Source organism: Uloborus diversus, chromosome 1, assembly GCF_026930045.1.
Source record: "Uloborus diversus isolate 005 chromosome 1, Udiv.v.3.1, whole genome shotgun sequence".
In the NCBI taxonomy this organism is placed as follows: domain Eukaryota; kingdom Metazoa; phylum Arthropoda; class Arachnida; order Araneae; family Uloboridae; genus Uloborus; species Uloborus diversus.
The window spans coordinates 77,205,022-77,219,433 of record NC_072731.1 but is presented as its reverse complement, the minus strand read 5'-3'; the positions used below and the strand labels follow the sequence as shown (position 1 = coordinate 77,219,433).

Here is a 14,412-nt window from a genome sequence, read left to right as displayed (position 1 = left end):
CTCAATTCTTGATCGATTTCTTTGATTTACACCTTATTTTAAAGCTTATCGTGCTGGCTACTGATGATAAATAGACCCATGGTTTAAAAATTGTTTTTTTTTTCTGCCAAAAAACCTGTTTTAAAGAACCAGAATGAGGTTTTCGGTTGCACTGTGACCGACAGAGCTGAATAGCTTGATCGGCAAAGCGTTCGACTGGTAACCAGGAGAATAAGTGTTCGGGCCAATGTCCGGACAATCTGCATCACAATATTAGAAAAATATCGCGCAATACCTGCACGCTCAATAACAATGAATAACAAATATGAGGGAATATATGAGATGGAAGTGGTCTTTGCTGTTATGAAAACTTGATGCGACATAGAGCTAAACTGATTCTTAATTGTAAGGCTTTTATTTTTTTTTAAAGCTTTGTCTCCGGTTAGAAAATTAAAACATAATGTAAGCGAAAATATAAGTATCAGGTTTAAGATTTCAGACTACGATGGAATTGTTTTTTGTTCAGAAAAAAATAATAAATCGTATATTGAAAGATTCTTTGAATGAGTTTTTGACTCTTTGTACAAATAAAAAAATTACTACCTCAATTTGAAGTGTAAACTACATTTTTTTCTTCTTTTTGTAAAAAACAAATAGCCTATCACATTTTTACTACATTTGAAAAGCTACGCTTAAAAAACAGCTTAGTTCAAATTATTTTGTATTTTAACCGTGCTGTTAAATGATGAACAGGTGCTGCCATCTAAAACATAACGGTTCAAGCAGCCTGCGGTAACAAATTGTAAAAATTTTCAAAAATAAAAACATTTCTCTTCAATATCTTATCTTATGTATTATTCCCCTCTCATTTTAAAACTTATCAGACTGGCTAATGACAAAATATAGACTTACGGTCGAAAAATCAAGTTTTCGGAAACGCCCCTTGCTGTTTCAAAACCTTGATGCAGCCTGAAGTTCTTATGGCGATTTTTTTTTTAAAGCAAAGTTCTAATACAATTTTCCAATTTTTGCATCGCTTTCGGCAAGAAAAAAAAAACCTGTGTGTGTGTTGATTTTTCTTTTTCCTTTTTTTTTTCTTTTTTCTTTCTTTTTTTTTTTTAATAAAGCTTAAAAGCCCTGGACTTAGTTGTTCGGTTCAATTGATAAGTTTTTTTTTTTGGTAGAGCGTTCAGCTATAAACTAACTGAACTTTGGGCAAGTTCGAGCTGTCCGACATAATAGCAAATTTTGGTTAATATTACACATTACATGTACTCATAACATACAACAGATAACACACGTAATAAAATAAATGCAATGGGAATGCTACTTGGTGTTTCGACTCCTTGATGCAGGCTACAGTTATCATTTGGATAAATTGACTGTTAATCGAAGGGCAGGGTTCGTACGGGTCATGGAAATCCTGGAAAAGTCATGGAAAATTGAAATTTTCATTCAAAGTCATGGAAATTTATTTAGAGTCATGGAAAAATGTCCTGGACAAAGATAAATCAGCAGTAGCTTAAAGAGCATTAGACATTTTGAGTGACTTAACAGTATTGCACATAAAAGCTATTAAAACTGGAAAATTGAACAATCCCAAAAATAAATCTGAATTTTGAAATCTCATTGCATCCACTTCTGTAGCAGCCACACTTCTTTTTTTTTGCAATGCGATTTTACTGCTTGGACATTACTCATTTTGAAGTTACATTATCTTCAACATTTTTTACATTCTGTAGTAGCGAACTTCAGACTTAGATAAAACGAAAAGCTTTCTGCGAACATAAATCCTAACCGGAAAATTTTCTGCAAATAATAATTTTGCCTAACTCACCCTTGAATTAAAAATTAAATTTATATTCAAATATGAAAGAGACAAAAAAAAAGTGCTTTAAATCATTTAATTTTTTTTTTTACAATAACATTGCTTATTTTTCACCAACTGAAGAAAACTGCCAAAACCATTACTTTTTTTTACACAAGTGCTTTAAAAGGCTTTTGGAGAAAGGCTTTAACAGAAATAAATTCTGGGATTTTCTTAAAAATTCCCTTCAAAAAAAAAATTTTTTTTTTTTTTTTAATGAACGTTATCAGTTTGAAAAAAATTTTCTGCGAAGCCAAAAATTTTCTGCGAACGCCGTTCGCCGCGTTCGTCTATATTATGCAAGACTGGCGAACTTGCACGTTCTTGATTTTTGCCACACGCACACAAAAAACGCAATTCAATTGCATCCGAATTCGTTTCCATAACTTGTATAGAATTTATTTTTAAATTTATCTTAATTTGTTGAAGGTTTAAAAAAATAAAAACATGAGTCAGGTGATAGAATACATAAATAGGGGAATTCCAATACCCTAAAACAGTAGTGCCCAATATATGGCTCGCAAAACTGATCCATGCGACCCACTGCTATGTTCAATGTCAAGAATCAAACACTTTGTTCCAGAATTTCTGAACCTATTATTTTTTATGCATTTGAAATTGTGCAAATAAATAAACAAGAAGATTTGAATCAGAAAATATATTCACTATTGAATGTGTTTTTCAAATATCTGGTTTAGAAACATGAATTTAGTAAAGAATGTTTCTTTACTTTGAAGAGCCAAAGTACTGTCAAGTTATTCGAATGATTAAATGCACTGTTGACACTAAAGCCTTTTAAAGCAAATTTATTGAAGTTTAGTAATAACTCATTCAACCTTTGTCCCATTCATTATCATTCTGCCTGTTTATAAAAAAAAAATACATATTAAAAAACTACACATTTGAGCATCATTATATTTGATTCACTGTATTTTTACTTTACTTAAATTTATATGAAGAAGCAGGGCTGGCAAGTTTCTGCCAGGGCGGTTAAAACCACTGGAAGAAACCGGTTAAAACCGGCATGGCAAAAACCACTTTCTGCTACATTTTTGGCAGAAACTGGCAAAAACTCTCAAAATGGCAAAAAAAAAAAAAAACTATTGACAGACAGTAGAAAATGCATGGAAAAAATAATTGTTAACCAAAGCACAGTTTAATTCACAATATTATCACAATTCAGAATCAAATGGTACATTGTTTGGACCCTTCAGTTGTTTCATGGAAAAGGTGGTTCCAAAAATCTAAATAGTTTCTCAATTTAATATGTACGAATGAGAAACTTTAGAATATTCTTGCAACAAAAGAGCTAGCAGGCAATGTATCAAAGAACAAGCAATATTCATAAAACATTCAAATTGTATTTTTTTTTAACTGGTCCATCATGTAGTAACTAGGGTAGTGGTAAAAATTTGACTGGAAAAATGAGTTTCGAGAAGTGGGGCCAATTTGTTTTGCAAAGCTGTGATATTAGGTACAAAATCTAGATTAATATTGGCAAGTAAAATTTGACACTTTCTTCTGAAAGCACATGATAATTTCAATCCCAAGCAATCTAGATGAAGCTTATTTGTGAGCAAATTACAAACAGTAATGCTAGTTTAATTTTTTATGTCACTCCTCTATCCTAAGAACCCTAGGATTTTCGTCCTTTGTTAGATTAATCCAAATATTACGAGAATCAGCAATTGAAAAGTTGCCTTTCTGAACTAAATCAAGGGCTCTAGCATAGCATAACGTTTTATTTTTTAGTTTGGAAATGAAGTTAAATTTTTTTGTTTACCTAAACAAATATCATTTAGTAATTACTTTAGTTTTTTAAGACGATTTTAAGTTTTTGCCGGTTTTAACCAGTTTCTGCCACTGGCAAGGCAAAAACTAATTTCTGCCGGCAGAAAGCCAATCCTGTGAAGAAGACATATACGAAGTTCAGTTTTTTAGGTGTACACTGATTGTTTTTCAGTTATTAAATGCTTGGATGAGATTGTGGCATTAACGAGAAAGTTTTGCTAATGCTCATTTTCAAAAAATGGCAAGTTTCGTATTAAATAGTACTATTTTCTGCATGTAACAAGGTCATGTAAATTTTTATGAAGTCATGAAAAAGTCTTGGAAAAGTCATGGAATTTTTTCATCCAAATAGAGTATGAACCCTGGAAGGGTGTTCCTCCTTTTTTTTAAGCTTTGACTTCATCCAGACCACTCAGCATAATGTAAGCATACAAAAGTATTAGATTTACTTCAAGGAAATCCTTTTTGTGCAGAAAAATATTTTCATTGTATGCTGAAATGTAGATGTTTCTAATAGCAGTGTTCCACCTTTTGTACAAATGAAAAAAATACTACGCCAAATTAAAACTATGAGTTTCACGCAGTAAACCTTTAATTTTTTATTCGCGTGAATACGATATAAAACATAATTATTATCAACTTCATTAGTAAGAAATCATTTTCTACTCCCCTGCTTTCGGCTGAAAAAAAAATATATATACATTTTGTCTACGTTCGAAAAGTTATTTTTAAAAAACAGACTCGGTTCAACTGGTTTTTGTTTTGAATTTTAAGTGTTCAATTAAAAGAAAAACATGTGCAGGCATTTAAGCCGTAACAGTTAAAGCAACCTTCTATGTGAAATAGTTCAATATTCAAAGATAAAGACACTTATTTTCAATCTACTTAATTATTTCTCTAAAATGTTTGTTTCAATCGCTACGTGAGCTCTTTGTCATTCTTTAATCAAATTCCATGCTTTACGAATAATTTTAAATCGTATCATGCTGGTTAATGACAAAACATAGAAGCATGATCATATTATTTTTTTCGGCAAAAAGCTTTTTTGCTGTTTTTTATTACGTATTCCTTCAATGAATAGCTTTCGATAAGGAAGGCGCAATTGCTAGGTTTGTTGGGGTGTCAGGCTGTTAATCAGAATGGCGCCAATTCGAATCCGTGCCAATAAATATCTCTTTAATGCTTCTTTTTTTCTCGTCAGATTCTCACATGGGCAGGACTGTATTTGCCACAACCTGTTTTTTCACATGCACAATTATTGCATTTTCACGAGTCACTACTCAGCCACACTTTTAATGATATTTATGCTTGCATTGAAAATACGTACAACCAAAAGGTGAGCGATGATCAAATTATCACAACGTTGTATTTAACGAGGTTTTGTTACTGATGTCTTTAAATTACATGCCTTCTCTTCTGCGCTTACTTTTTTTTCGTTCTTCTTCATAATGTTCTTCCTTTGAAATTTTTAAAGAGCGAAATGTCTTATGAAACGATTCGAAGCACAGTGCAGAGTTCTGGGGTCGACTAGTATATATATATATATATATATATATATATATATATATATATATATATATAATATATATATATATCAGGGTTCGCGTTTATGCGCTATAGCGGGTTTTTTACGCAAATTCGCGGGAAAGGGACGCAACTTCCGTGAAAATTCGGGTCCTAGGGACCCAAAACACCCAAATAATAAAAACCAGAAAAAAACTTGTGGAAAACACTGAAGATCTATCTAGTGAATGCTTTTAAGCTTCAATGACCAGGAGAATCAATAGAAAAGGATTAAAATGACCCTATCTCTTTATCAGCTATTCAAACACACCCCCTACTGTTGACCAGCCAATGGAATTTCAGTGATAAGACTGGATCTTACAGTGACCTCCTGGGCAGAGCTCAAGGAGCAAAATATTGCATGTTCATAAATAGCCCATTGTACTGTATTCTAAGAATAAGTTCTTCCTCAACTTTTATCTTGGGGAAATTCCTGAAAACAACAATAAAGATCAAAAGTAAGAGTGGTTTCAATGCAATCTTCAGGATTAATACAGGACAACTGAGTAGTAATCTGTTTTGCATTCATGTAACCAGAATTACTTTTGAAAATCATTATCTTGCATCCTCAATAAAAGGAAGGGTAAAAAAAAAAATGGCGAACATTTTCCGGATCGCGCAAAACACAAAGTTCTGAACTTCACATTTTTCTTGTTAAATTGCTTATGAATATGAATTTTATGCAAAATCACTTGAACCTTGTTCACTTTCTAGTAATTCACCTATTTCTGATGGGCTATTTTAATTTGGACTTGCAAAAGTCACTTATTAATCGATCGCGACATTTTGAAAATGGCAAAATTTTAAAAATAGCACGAAAGCCAACAGATATTTTGAAAGAGTCAAAATGAAGTCAAATTTTCTAATTTAAGATTGCAAATGAGCAGTTTTCATACTCATGTGAGAAAATGTTTCGTTTTTGCGATCGCGATTTTTGTGTTGGGTTAATTCACTTGTAATTTTTTTCTATTTCTATGAAATTGCCAATGGTAATTGATAATTCTTGGGGGGGGGGGGGGGGCTGTTTCCTTTTTTTCGCCTAGAAAAATATTCATGAAAGCAAAGGCTAAGGGAGTGCTTTCTGCTTGATCAATCAAAGGCATTTGTTTTTTATTTCATGGTAAAATCCAACTTTAAAGTAAATTTTGAGTTTACCTCATTGTAACTGACTAAATAGTTTCTCAAATAACTAAGTCTTGCAAGTGTATTATTTGAAAATATGATAATCACAGAAAAAAGGGGCAAAATTAACCAATTTAGTTTATTTCATACCTTTTTTAAATATAACTATGTGGATAGTTTCTTTTCCCTAAGTATAAATAGTTTTTTATTATTCAATTATATGCTAAGATTTCCTGTTAAAAATTTAAGGGACTCATTTTTTCCACCAAAGGACCCAAATCAGTTTCATTAATGGGTCCCTGGGACCCAAGTTACGGATAGTTGAGCGCAAACACTGTATATATATATATATACAGTCGACGCTCAGTATAACGACCACACATTATAAAGACCGCCCCATTATAACGACCAGTGGTAAAAGTCCCAACTTTGTTCCTATGAACTCTACGTTAATTCGCCTTCGTTATAACGACCGTTCTGTATCGTCTAATCCAATACAACGACCGAATTCAGCGGACGCTATTTCTGGTGTTCTTTCCAATAAAACAAATTTGTAGCTTGAAATGACCTTGTTTATTGTTTACGGACATCTGCCTGAAGTTTTCAATGTATGTCAAATCCAACTTTGAGAGGGGGGGGGGGGAGATTACCATTCACCACAACTAGCACAGAAAAATAATGGGAGGAAAAATCGAGAAATTTCCAGATTCCTAAATGTTTCTTTGAAAAGCAAAAAAAAAAAAAAAAAAAACACAATTTATCACCTATATCTGAAACGGAAAATAATGTTTTGCAAAAATCACGTCTGCTAAAAAGGCAAACGTCTGTTTCTGGTTTTATCTTCATAAAGTGTAGTGGTAGCAGATTTGTAAGTGTGTAACATTTTCCTTTCTATATTTTCTACTTTAAAAGTTCTTTAATATCCTGTCATAGTATTTTGCACACGATTTTTCTAAAAATTCCTATGATAAAAATAATTTGGGCATTTAACTGGAATGTTTGAAAAGTACCATTTCTTTATGGAACAACGGGGCATGCATGATGACTGTGTATATTTTTTAAAATTATACTTCTTATAACGACCACTCGTTATAAAGACCTTTTTCTCTGGGACGGAGATGGTCGTTATATCGAGCGTCGACTGTATATGACATTTAAGCATCATTATATTCCATTCACTGTATTTTTACTTTTTTTCAATTTATATGATCGAGACAAATAAGAACAGTTTATATGCGATATGCCAGACATCCTAGTTATCACATCCAGAAACATTGTGTCTATGTTGGTATATTGCATGTAGATCTGCCTTAGTCCTGGCTTAGGGTTGGGGCAGTAACTTATTTCTAAGAATAGTTCAGTCTTTTTAGGTGTACACTGATATTTTCTCAGCCACAAGTAAGTGCTTCGATGAGGTAAAGGCATTCACACAGAAGTTTTGCAAATGCTAATTAAAAAAAAAAGGCAATTTTGATATTAAATAGTACTATTCTCTTCATACAACAAAGTCATAAATTTTTATGAAGTTCATCGAATTTTTTCATCCAAATAGAGTATGAGTCCTCTATAGTTGGGGCAAACCTGCTCTGTCGGCATCGTGATTTTTGAATAATAATGGGCCTGGTAACTTACAGGGTGGTCCTATACAAAAAAGTTTTTTTTTTGTTGTTGTTGTACAGCAGATGTATGTTTTTATCAAATTTAGTACTTGATAGGAAGCTTTTGAACTTTATCTTTTTTATTTTTTTCTATCTATTAGTATTTATTAGTTAGTCATTTAGAGCTAATAGATAGAAAACTATTAGTTAGACCAAACTCATTATTTTTCTTGTTATCCCAACATACATTCACCAGAGGATATTTTGAATTTCACTTGCAAATCAGACTCAGAAACAAAAATAGTCAGGATAACTAGACAGTTCAGGTCATTGGTGTCTAAATAATTTATACTCTACTGTGAAAATTTTCCTCCATTGTCCTTTAAGTCTTGCTAATTTTTCTACTTTTTCATGAAGGGGTTGATCGATTTTGATAGGTTTCATCCATGGATCACTTGTTATAGACCATACAGTTTTTTTTTTTTTTTAAATTGTTCTTTCAGTGACATGCATTTGTGTTAATCATTAGTGTTTTCCCCAGATGCTGCTGCATGGGCCGCTTATTACAGCCAATATTATGGTCAACAGCAAGCGCAACAAATGCAACCAAATGCTGCTCAGCCAGGCATACAACCTGGTGTAGCTCCGCAGCCTGGAATGCCATCTCAACCTGAACAAACACAGGCTGCTGCACCTCAACCACCAGCAGGTAAATAGTTCTTGCATCCATATTTCCTGAAACTGTGGCACAGTGTAGCATTTGGACCAAAAATACACAAACTAGTGCATTTTGAGACATCATCCTTTTAACTTAGATCAAAAGACTGCCAAGTTTTTCAACTTCTTGGTGTCAGTGTTACAATGGCAAATTTCTGAACTCCTGAAACTGACTTTTCTCGATCACACTTTTTTGTTTTAGAGATTGTAATCTATGTCCATTTTGAGTTCTTTCTGGTTTAGAAGGGTTGGGGTTGAAAAATTTGCAATTGTAAAACCTATACCAAAGGAATTTTGAGCTAAGGTAGAAGATGCTATCTCAGCATTCTGTTTCAGTGAATTTCAGTCAAAGTGTGGGGCTCACTTTGTGGAGATTGCAGGTGTGTCTTGATCATAATGGAATGGTCTATTTACATTAAGATTTGTTTTTTAACTAACAAATTTGTGACACCAATTAAAGTACCCCTTCTGGTACACTGACGGTTTTTAAATGAACGAGGGCACCAGGACTGGGCCTTTTTTCCCAGAGATGCAGACCCCAAAGAGTTCCTATTTTCCCTACTTTTCCTACTTTTTAGAACTCTCTCCTTATTTTCCTACGTTTTCTTTCTTTAGTATAGCACTTCTAATTGTGCATCGATTCTTAATTTTACAATGCCGCACCGATAATTTTCTGCATGTTTCAATTTTGAAAAGCAAAAGAATGGAGCGGATCCTGAGCTTTTCATTGACTGACTACAGTAATTTCTGGAAGGAACGCCGTGGCATCTGCATGTTTAAAAGTTAAATTTTCGTATAAGTGACTTTTTTGCCGTTGCGGCGTTTATGATCGACTTTTCTTTTTATTGCCCCGACTTCAGTCCTACTGTTTTAACGAAACAATAAAGAAATAGATACTGGCACATTCTGATGCAATTATACATTATTTACAAGTTAATTAGAAGCTTCAATTAAAGTAAACGGCCTGTGGTTCAAAAAGTGCGGGAAAAGGCGAATTTCCTGTGTCAAGAGGAAAAACTAATTAAAGTTTTTAGTGGACCTCACAAATGTGTCTTGGTTGAGTCAAATTAGAAAGCATATTTAAGTAAATCATTAACATTTATTAGTACCAAAATTACAACATGTTAGCAAAAGGCTTCGTAAAAATATATTATTCGTGTAGAATCCTATCCAAAAAAAAAATATTACAGCAAACATGAACAATAAAATCAAATAATTATACCACAGGTGCTCCTAAAAAGTTCATCTTGATAATGGAAAAAGTCCAGTAATCTTGAACCGTCTTCCGCCAGGTGATTCCAATCGAAGTCTTGAAACATCCACGTAAGGCCAGCCAACCTAATTCATTCTTCAGGTGGATCAAGTTAAACACGATTCCATCATCAGCAGGATGATAAATCCCTGGTCTGGTAGCCCACAACAGCAGCTTATACAGGAGGAGACATCTTTGTAGTGGAAGCAAGGGAGAGAGAGATCGATGGACGGATGTCCACTGCTTAAATACTACCTCGATGACGTTCCACACAATTTACATATGCTTTGTTGCAAGTTCAATAAAATCCTCCAAAGAAACTCAAAAATATTTTTGGCAACACTTAATTTCGTTGATACCGTTACATTGAGGGAAAAGATTCTTTTCACTGTGAATTTTAACTGAACCGTTAATCATGCACCGTGCGGGTTGTTTACATTTTTTTTCTACTACGCATGCAGGAATGAACGAAAGTTTTGGGACTTCATTTAATTAATGCAGCGTCAAGATATGGAGAGTCCCCTCACATAAAAATAGGTAAGTATTATTAATATCATTTCCCCAGCACCGGAAAGTCAAGAAAACAAATAAAAATATCAAATATTTTGTCATCCTGTTCTCCACTTTTTTGTATACATGATTACAAGTGAAATGGAGCTCTATTTAAGCAGAAAGACAATGTAAAACCTGAAAAGGAACGTAAGGAAGCAAAAAATGAAAAATCTGTACAATGTACCTATTTTATTGATGTTAGAACAAAATAAAAGCGACATATAACATCGCAAAAACGGACCACTTCAAAAATAATCGTGGAAACAAACTGTTTTCGTATATAATATGATCATTCTTCATTCTAAATCGGAAACATGATTATAAAATTTAAAATTTCAATTTCTTTCCTTGCAAAAAGTGTATTTGCAAAAAAAATAAAAAATAACATGGCAAAACCAATATGGGCAAAACGTTCCTGATTTTTGGAGAATAATCGGGAATCAATTTTAATGCAAGATTTCGTTTTTATTTCTTCACATTTTCAAAAATTGGGGGATAGAGCCACAAACTAATATCTACTGTGTTTTTTTTCTTCTTAATTGGTATTTTCTACTCTGATATATGATCAATATCGAGGAGTTGCTCACCATTTTTATGTGCAGACTTACTGTGACAGACTTATTCTTTTCAGGGTGCGGCTATTATACCGATGTGGCGTATCTACTGTAAGTTATTGTACTCAGGGCGCCTGATCAAAGGGAGGGGAAGAAAGAGATATATGCTGGCATTTGATGCCAGGTGCTCCCCCTCACTCTCAATTTCGTGAACAATTTCCTAATGAAAATTTTTGTTGTATGGTGAGGATGGAGAGAAACTTCATGCCTTCTCTTTTATGCACAGAAAAACATTTGTGACTGATCTTTTTTTATTTTGATAAAAATGTTACGTTTACCATGCATTGATTTTCCCTTTTTTTTCCGTGACAAAAATTTTGGAACAAGGAGGTAAAAAATCATTAAACCAATAAAACAATATTCGTTTTTATTGCTAAATTAAAACCGGCTCGTCATTTTGATTTTTCTCCCTGGGGGGTGGCTAGCGAAGGAGGTATACTAAATGCAAATTTTATCTGAAAACAACAAAATCCACACAAACTTGTATAGTTAAGCATTAATTTTCCAAAGCCAGGGAGGGGAGACTTTGACCCCACTGACCCCCCATAAATGACGTGCCTGAAACAAAAATTTATGCTGAATGCTAAAAATACATAACATAATACTTTTAGCTTTAGTTTACTTATTTAGTCATTTATTTAGTTTACTTCTTTTATTATAAATTTTATGTCCCAAATTTGAGAATCTATTTTAATTCTGCATTTTCAGTCCTTTTCCCTTTTTTTCAAATTCAAACATCTGCCCCTGTTCATGCAAGAATGCGTGTCAGCTGCAGATTTTTAACTAAAACTAATTTAATATTTGCTTCGCCGACTGATAAATGGATGCTCTGGAAGGAATGTCTTCGTTTTTGACAAAACATCTTTAACAAAAATGGTTTTATTGCACCAAAATATGAGTTTTATTATTGTTATTATTGTTTTTTTTTCTTTTTTTGCGATCGTGATATTGCATTTTATTCTTTCACACTTAAAATTTTTATTACTGTATTGTTAAAAAGTGCTTCTTTGTTTGGATTTTATTTTTATTATTTTTGTATTTAATATACCTTTGTTTCATCAGTTTCTTGTTCATACTGATGATTGTCAGCTTGTTTCTTTCGTTTTGTTTCTGCGACTTGTTTTTTCATTAAATCCTTCAATACTTCAAAAGTAGAAATAAAATTTATGCTACATTTGTTTCCTCTTGATGTTTGTGTAATTCTACCTCTTCCTATTTTTCCTACTTTTTTAAGTGATTTTTTTCCTACTTTTCCTTCCTACTTTTTTAATTTTTGATTCCTTACTTCCTACTTTTCCTCCCCCAAAAAAAACACTTCGGGGTCTGGAGATGGTATTGAATCCTCTTGTCACTCGGGCAGATTTATCTCCATCTTTGAGGCCGAGGTCTAAGCTATCCTGATGCGTTACAGTATCTGCTTCAATCAAGGCTACATGAGCAGATGTGTTCACATCTGCACTGATTGTCAAGCTGCCGTAAATGCGCTAAATTCCAATTTCATGCCAAAGTACACCATACACAGAATTTTGGATTTACTTTTCTATTCCTTTTTTCTAAAAGAATTATGAACATAATCAATACAACTTTAATATCTATGTAAAATTAAGAACAATTTTTTTTTGTGTGTGTATTTTTATCGTCAATAAAAATATTTTGGAATTGTAGTGAGAGTCGCATATAAAATGTTATGTTTTAAACTAATTATAGCTTTCATTAATCTAGTAGCAAATATAAAATTCGAGTACTAACATTACGAGTTAGGGCACCCTAAAAATTTTTTTTTTTTACTCAACAGAGGAAAAATCAGGAGTTTTTGTACTTAATACAATTATCACTTCTTTTTCATGTAGTGTGAGTCATAACTGAGCTTTATCCATGTGCACCGAATATGCAATAATGAAATTTAACGGCTAGGATATGTAAATGAAAAATCAATCAACGTAAAACAACTGATAGATCTCAATTTTTTGTCATAATAGTATTTTTGTGATCATTTTAAAAATTCAGGTTTTGCTCTCTAGTAAAGTAAATCATGCATGAAACTAGCCTAAATAAGGTTGTAATGACATCCTACATTGTTTGAGAGTACTATAATATGTAATGCACTCTTGCTAAGCTGAATAAAATTACTCTTTGCTGGGTACCTGGACACTCAGAGGAGACAGGTAATGAAATAGATCACCTTGTTCAGAAAGATTCTAATACTCTTTTCGTTGGCCCTGAACCAGCAGTTGGGAATTCAAAGAATCTCATTAGGACTGCTGTTTTTAATACTTTTAGAAAAAAACAGTATCATAACTGGTGTAACTTGGATGGGCTACGTCAGGCTAAGAAACTGAATAGGGGTTGCCCTAGTATTAGGGCGAAGGAGCTCTTATGTCTGAATAGAAATAGTGTTAGGAAGGCTATTGGTCTTCTTACTGGTCACTGCACCTTACTATAATGGATGTCAGTAATGATCCAACTTGCAGGGCTCAGTATGTTCCTGATATTTAAATTGAGAAAATCTTAGCATTTTTAAGTCCTGAATGATGTATTTTTCTTATTAGGAATACTTTTGTAGCTTGGACCTTGTTTTAAAAAAGCTTTCTTTTGCAGCAGCTCCTGCAGCTACCGTCCCAGCACCTGCTGCACCTGTTGGTGGTGTTAATCCTCAACCTGATTACAGTGCTGCATGGGCTGAGTATTATAGGTCTTTGGGTATGTTTAGGGAAGCAGAAATGATTGAAAATCAAGCAAGAACTACAGCACAGTTAGCAGCATCTGTGGTATCGCCTCAGGTATGCATTTTTTACTGAATGTTAGAATTGCTGTCAAAAACTTTCCTAATTCGAAAAGAGACTTGAGATAGCTCTCATTATTCAGCTTTTTTTTTTAATTTTTTGTATGCATTATTATATGAGGCAGTTAGAAGACAAGAAATATAAGTGGTCATTTTAAAGTTCTGAGTAAAACAGGTTAAAAGTTCAGATCCTAGTTAGGCTTTCAGTAATTTTTTTTTTTTAAATCATACTGTACAGCAGAACCTACCAGGACTATTAGTTCTATCTCTGACTCCAAAACAGAGGAAGGGTTCTCCTCCCATTTGTAATGATTATCTTCATATTTTTTTTTTTTTTTTTTTTTTTTTTGTTTTGGCACTTACATTCCCTTTGCTTCTCACTGCCTCATATATATATATATATATATATATATATATATATATATATATATATATATATATATATATATATATATATATATATATATTGCAAAATTTAAAAAAAAAAAAAAAAAAAGATGAAAATCAGACTAAAAAATTAAATATTTATTTTGCAAAATGTAATTTTAATATTTTTTAAATTCTATGAACACTTT

The 14,412-nt window shown here is 32.8% G+C and overlaps 1 protein-coding gene across 4 annotated transcripts in view; it reads left to right on the top strand.

Annotated features, from left to right (window-relative positions):
- LOC129230504 (far upstream element-binding protein 1-like) overlaps nt 1-14,412 on the top strand; it is a 159,559-nt gene that overhangs the window by 117,141 nt on the left and 28,006 nt on the right. For 3 of the 4 annotated variants that reach the window (XM_054864909.1, XM_054864930.1, XM_054864915.1), the window contains exons 16-17: nt 8,462-8,629; nt 13,654-13,835. In XM_054864909.1, coding sequence (XP_054720884.1) covers nt 8,462-8,629; nt 13,654-13,835 — 350 coding nt within the window. The remainder of the gene's footprint in view (nt 1-8,461; nt 8,630-13,653; nt 13,836-14,412) is intronic. The other variant, XM_054864922.1, reaches the window with a different exon arrangement.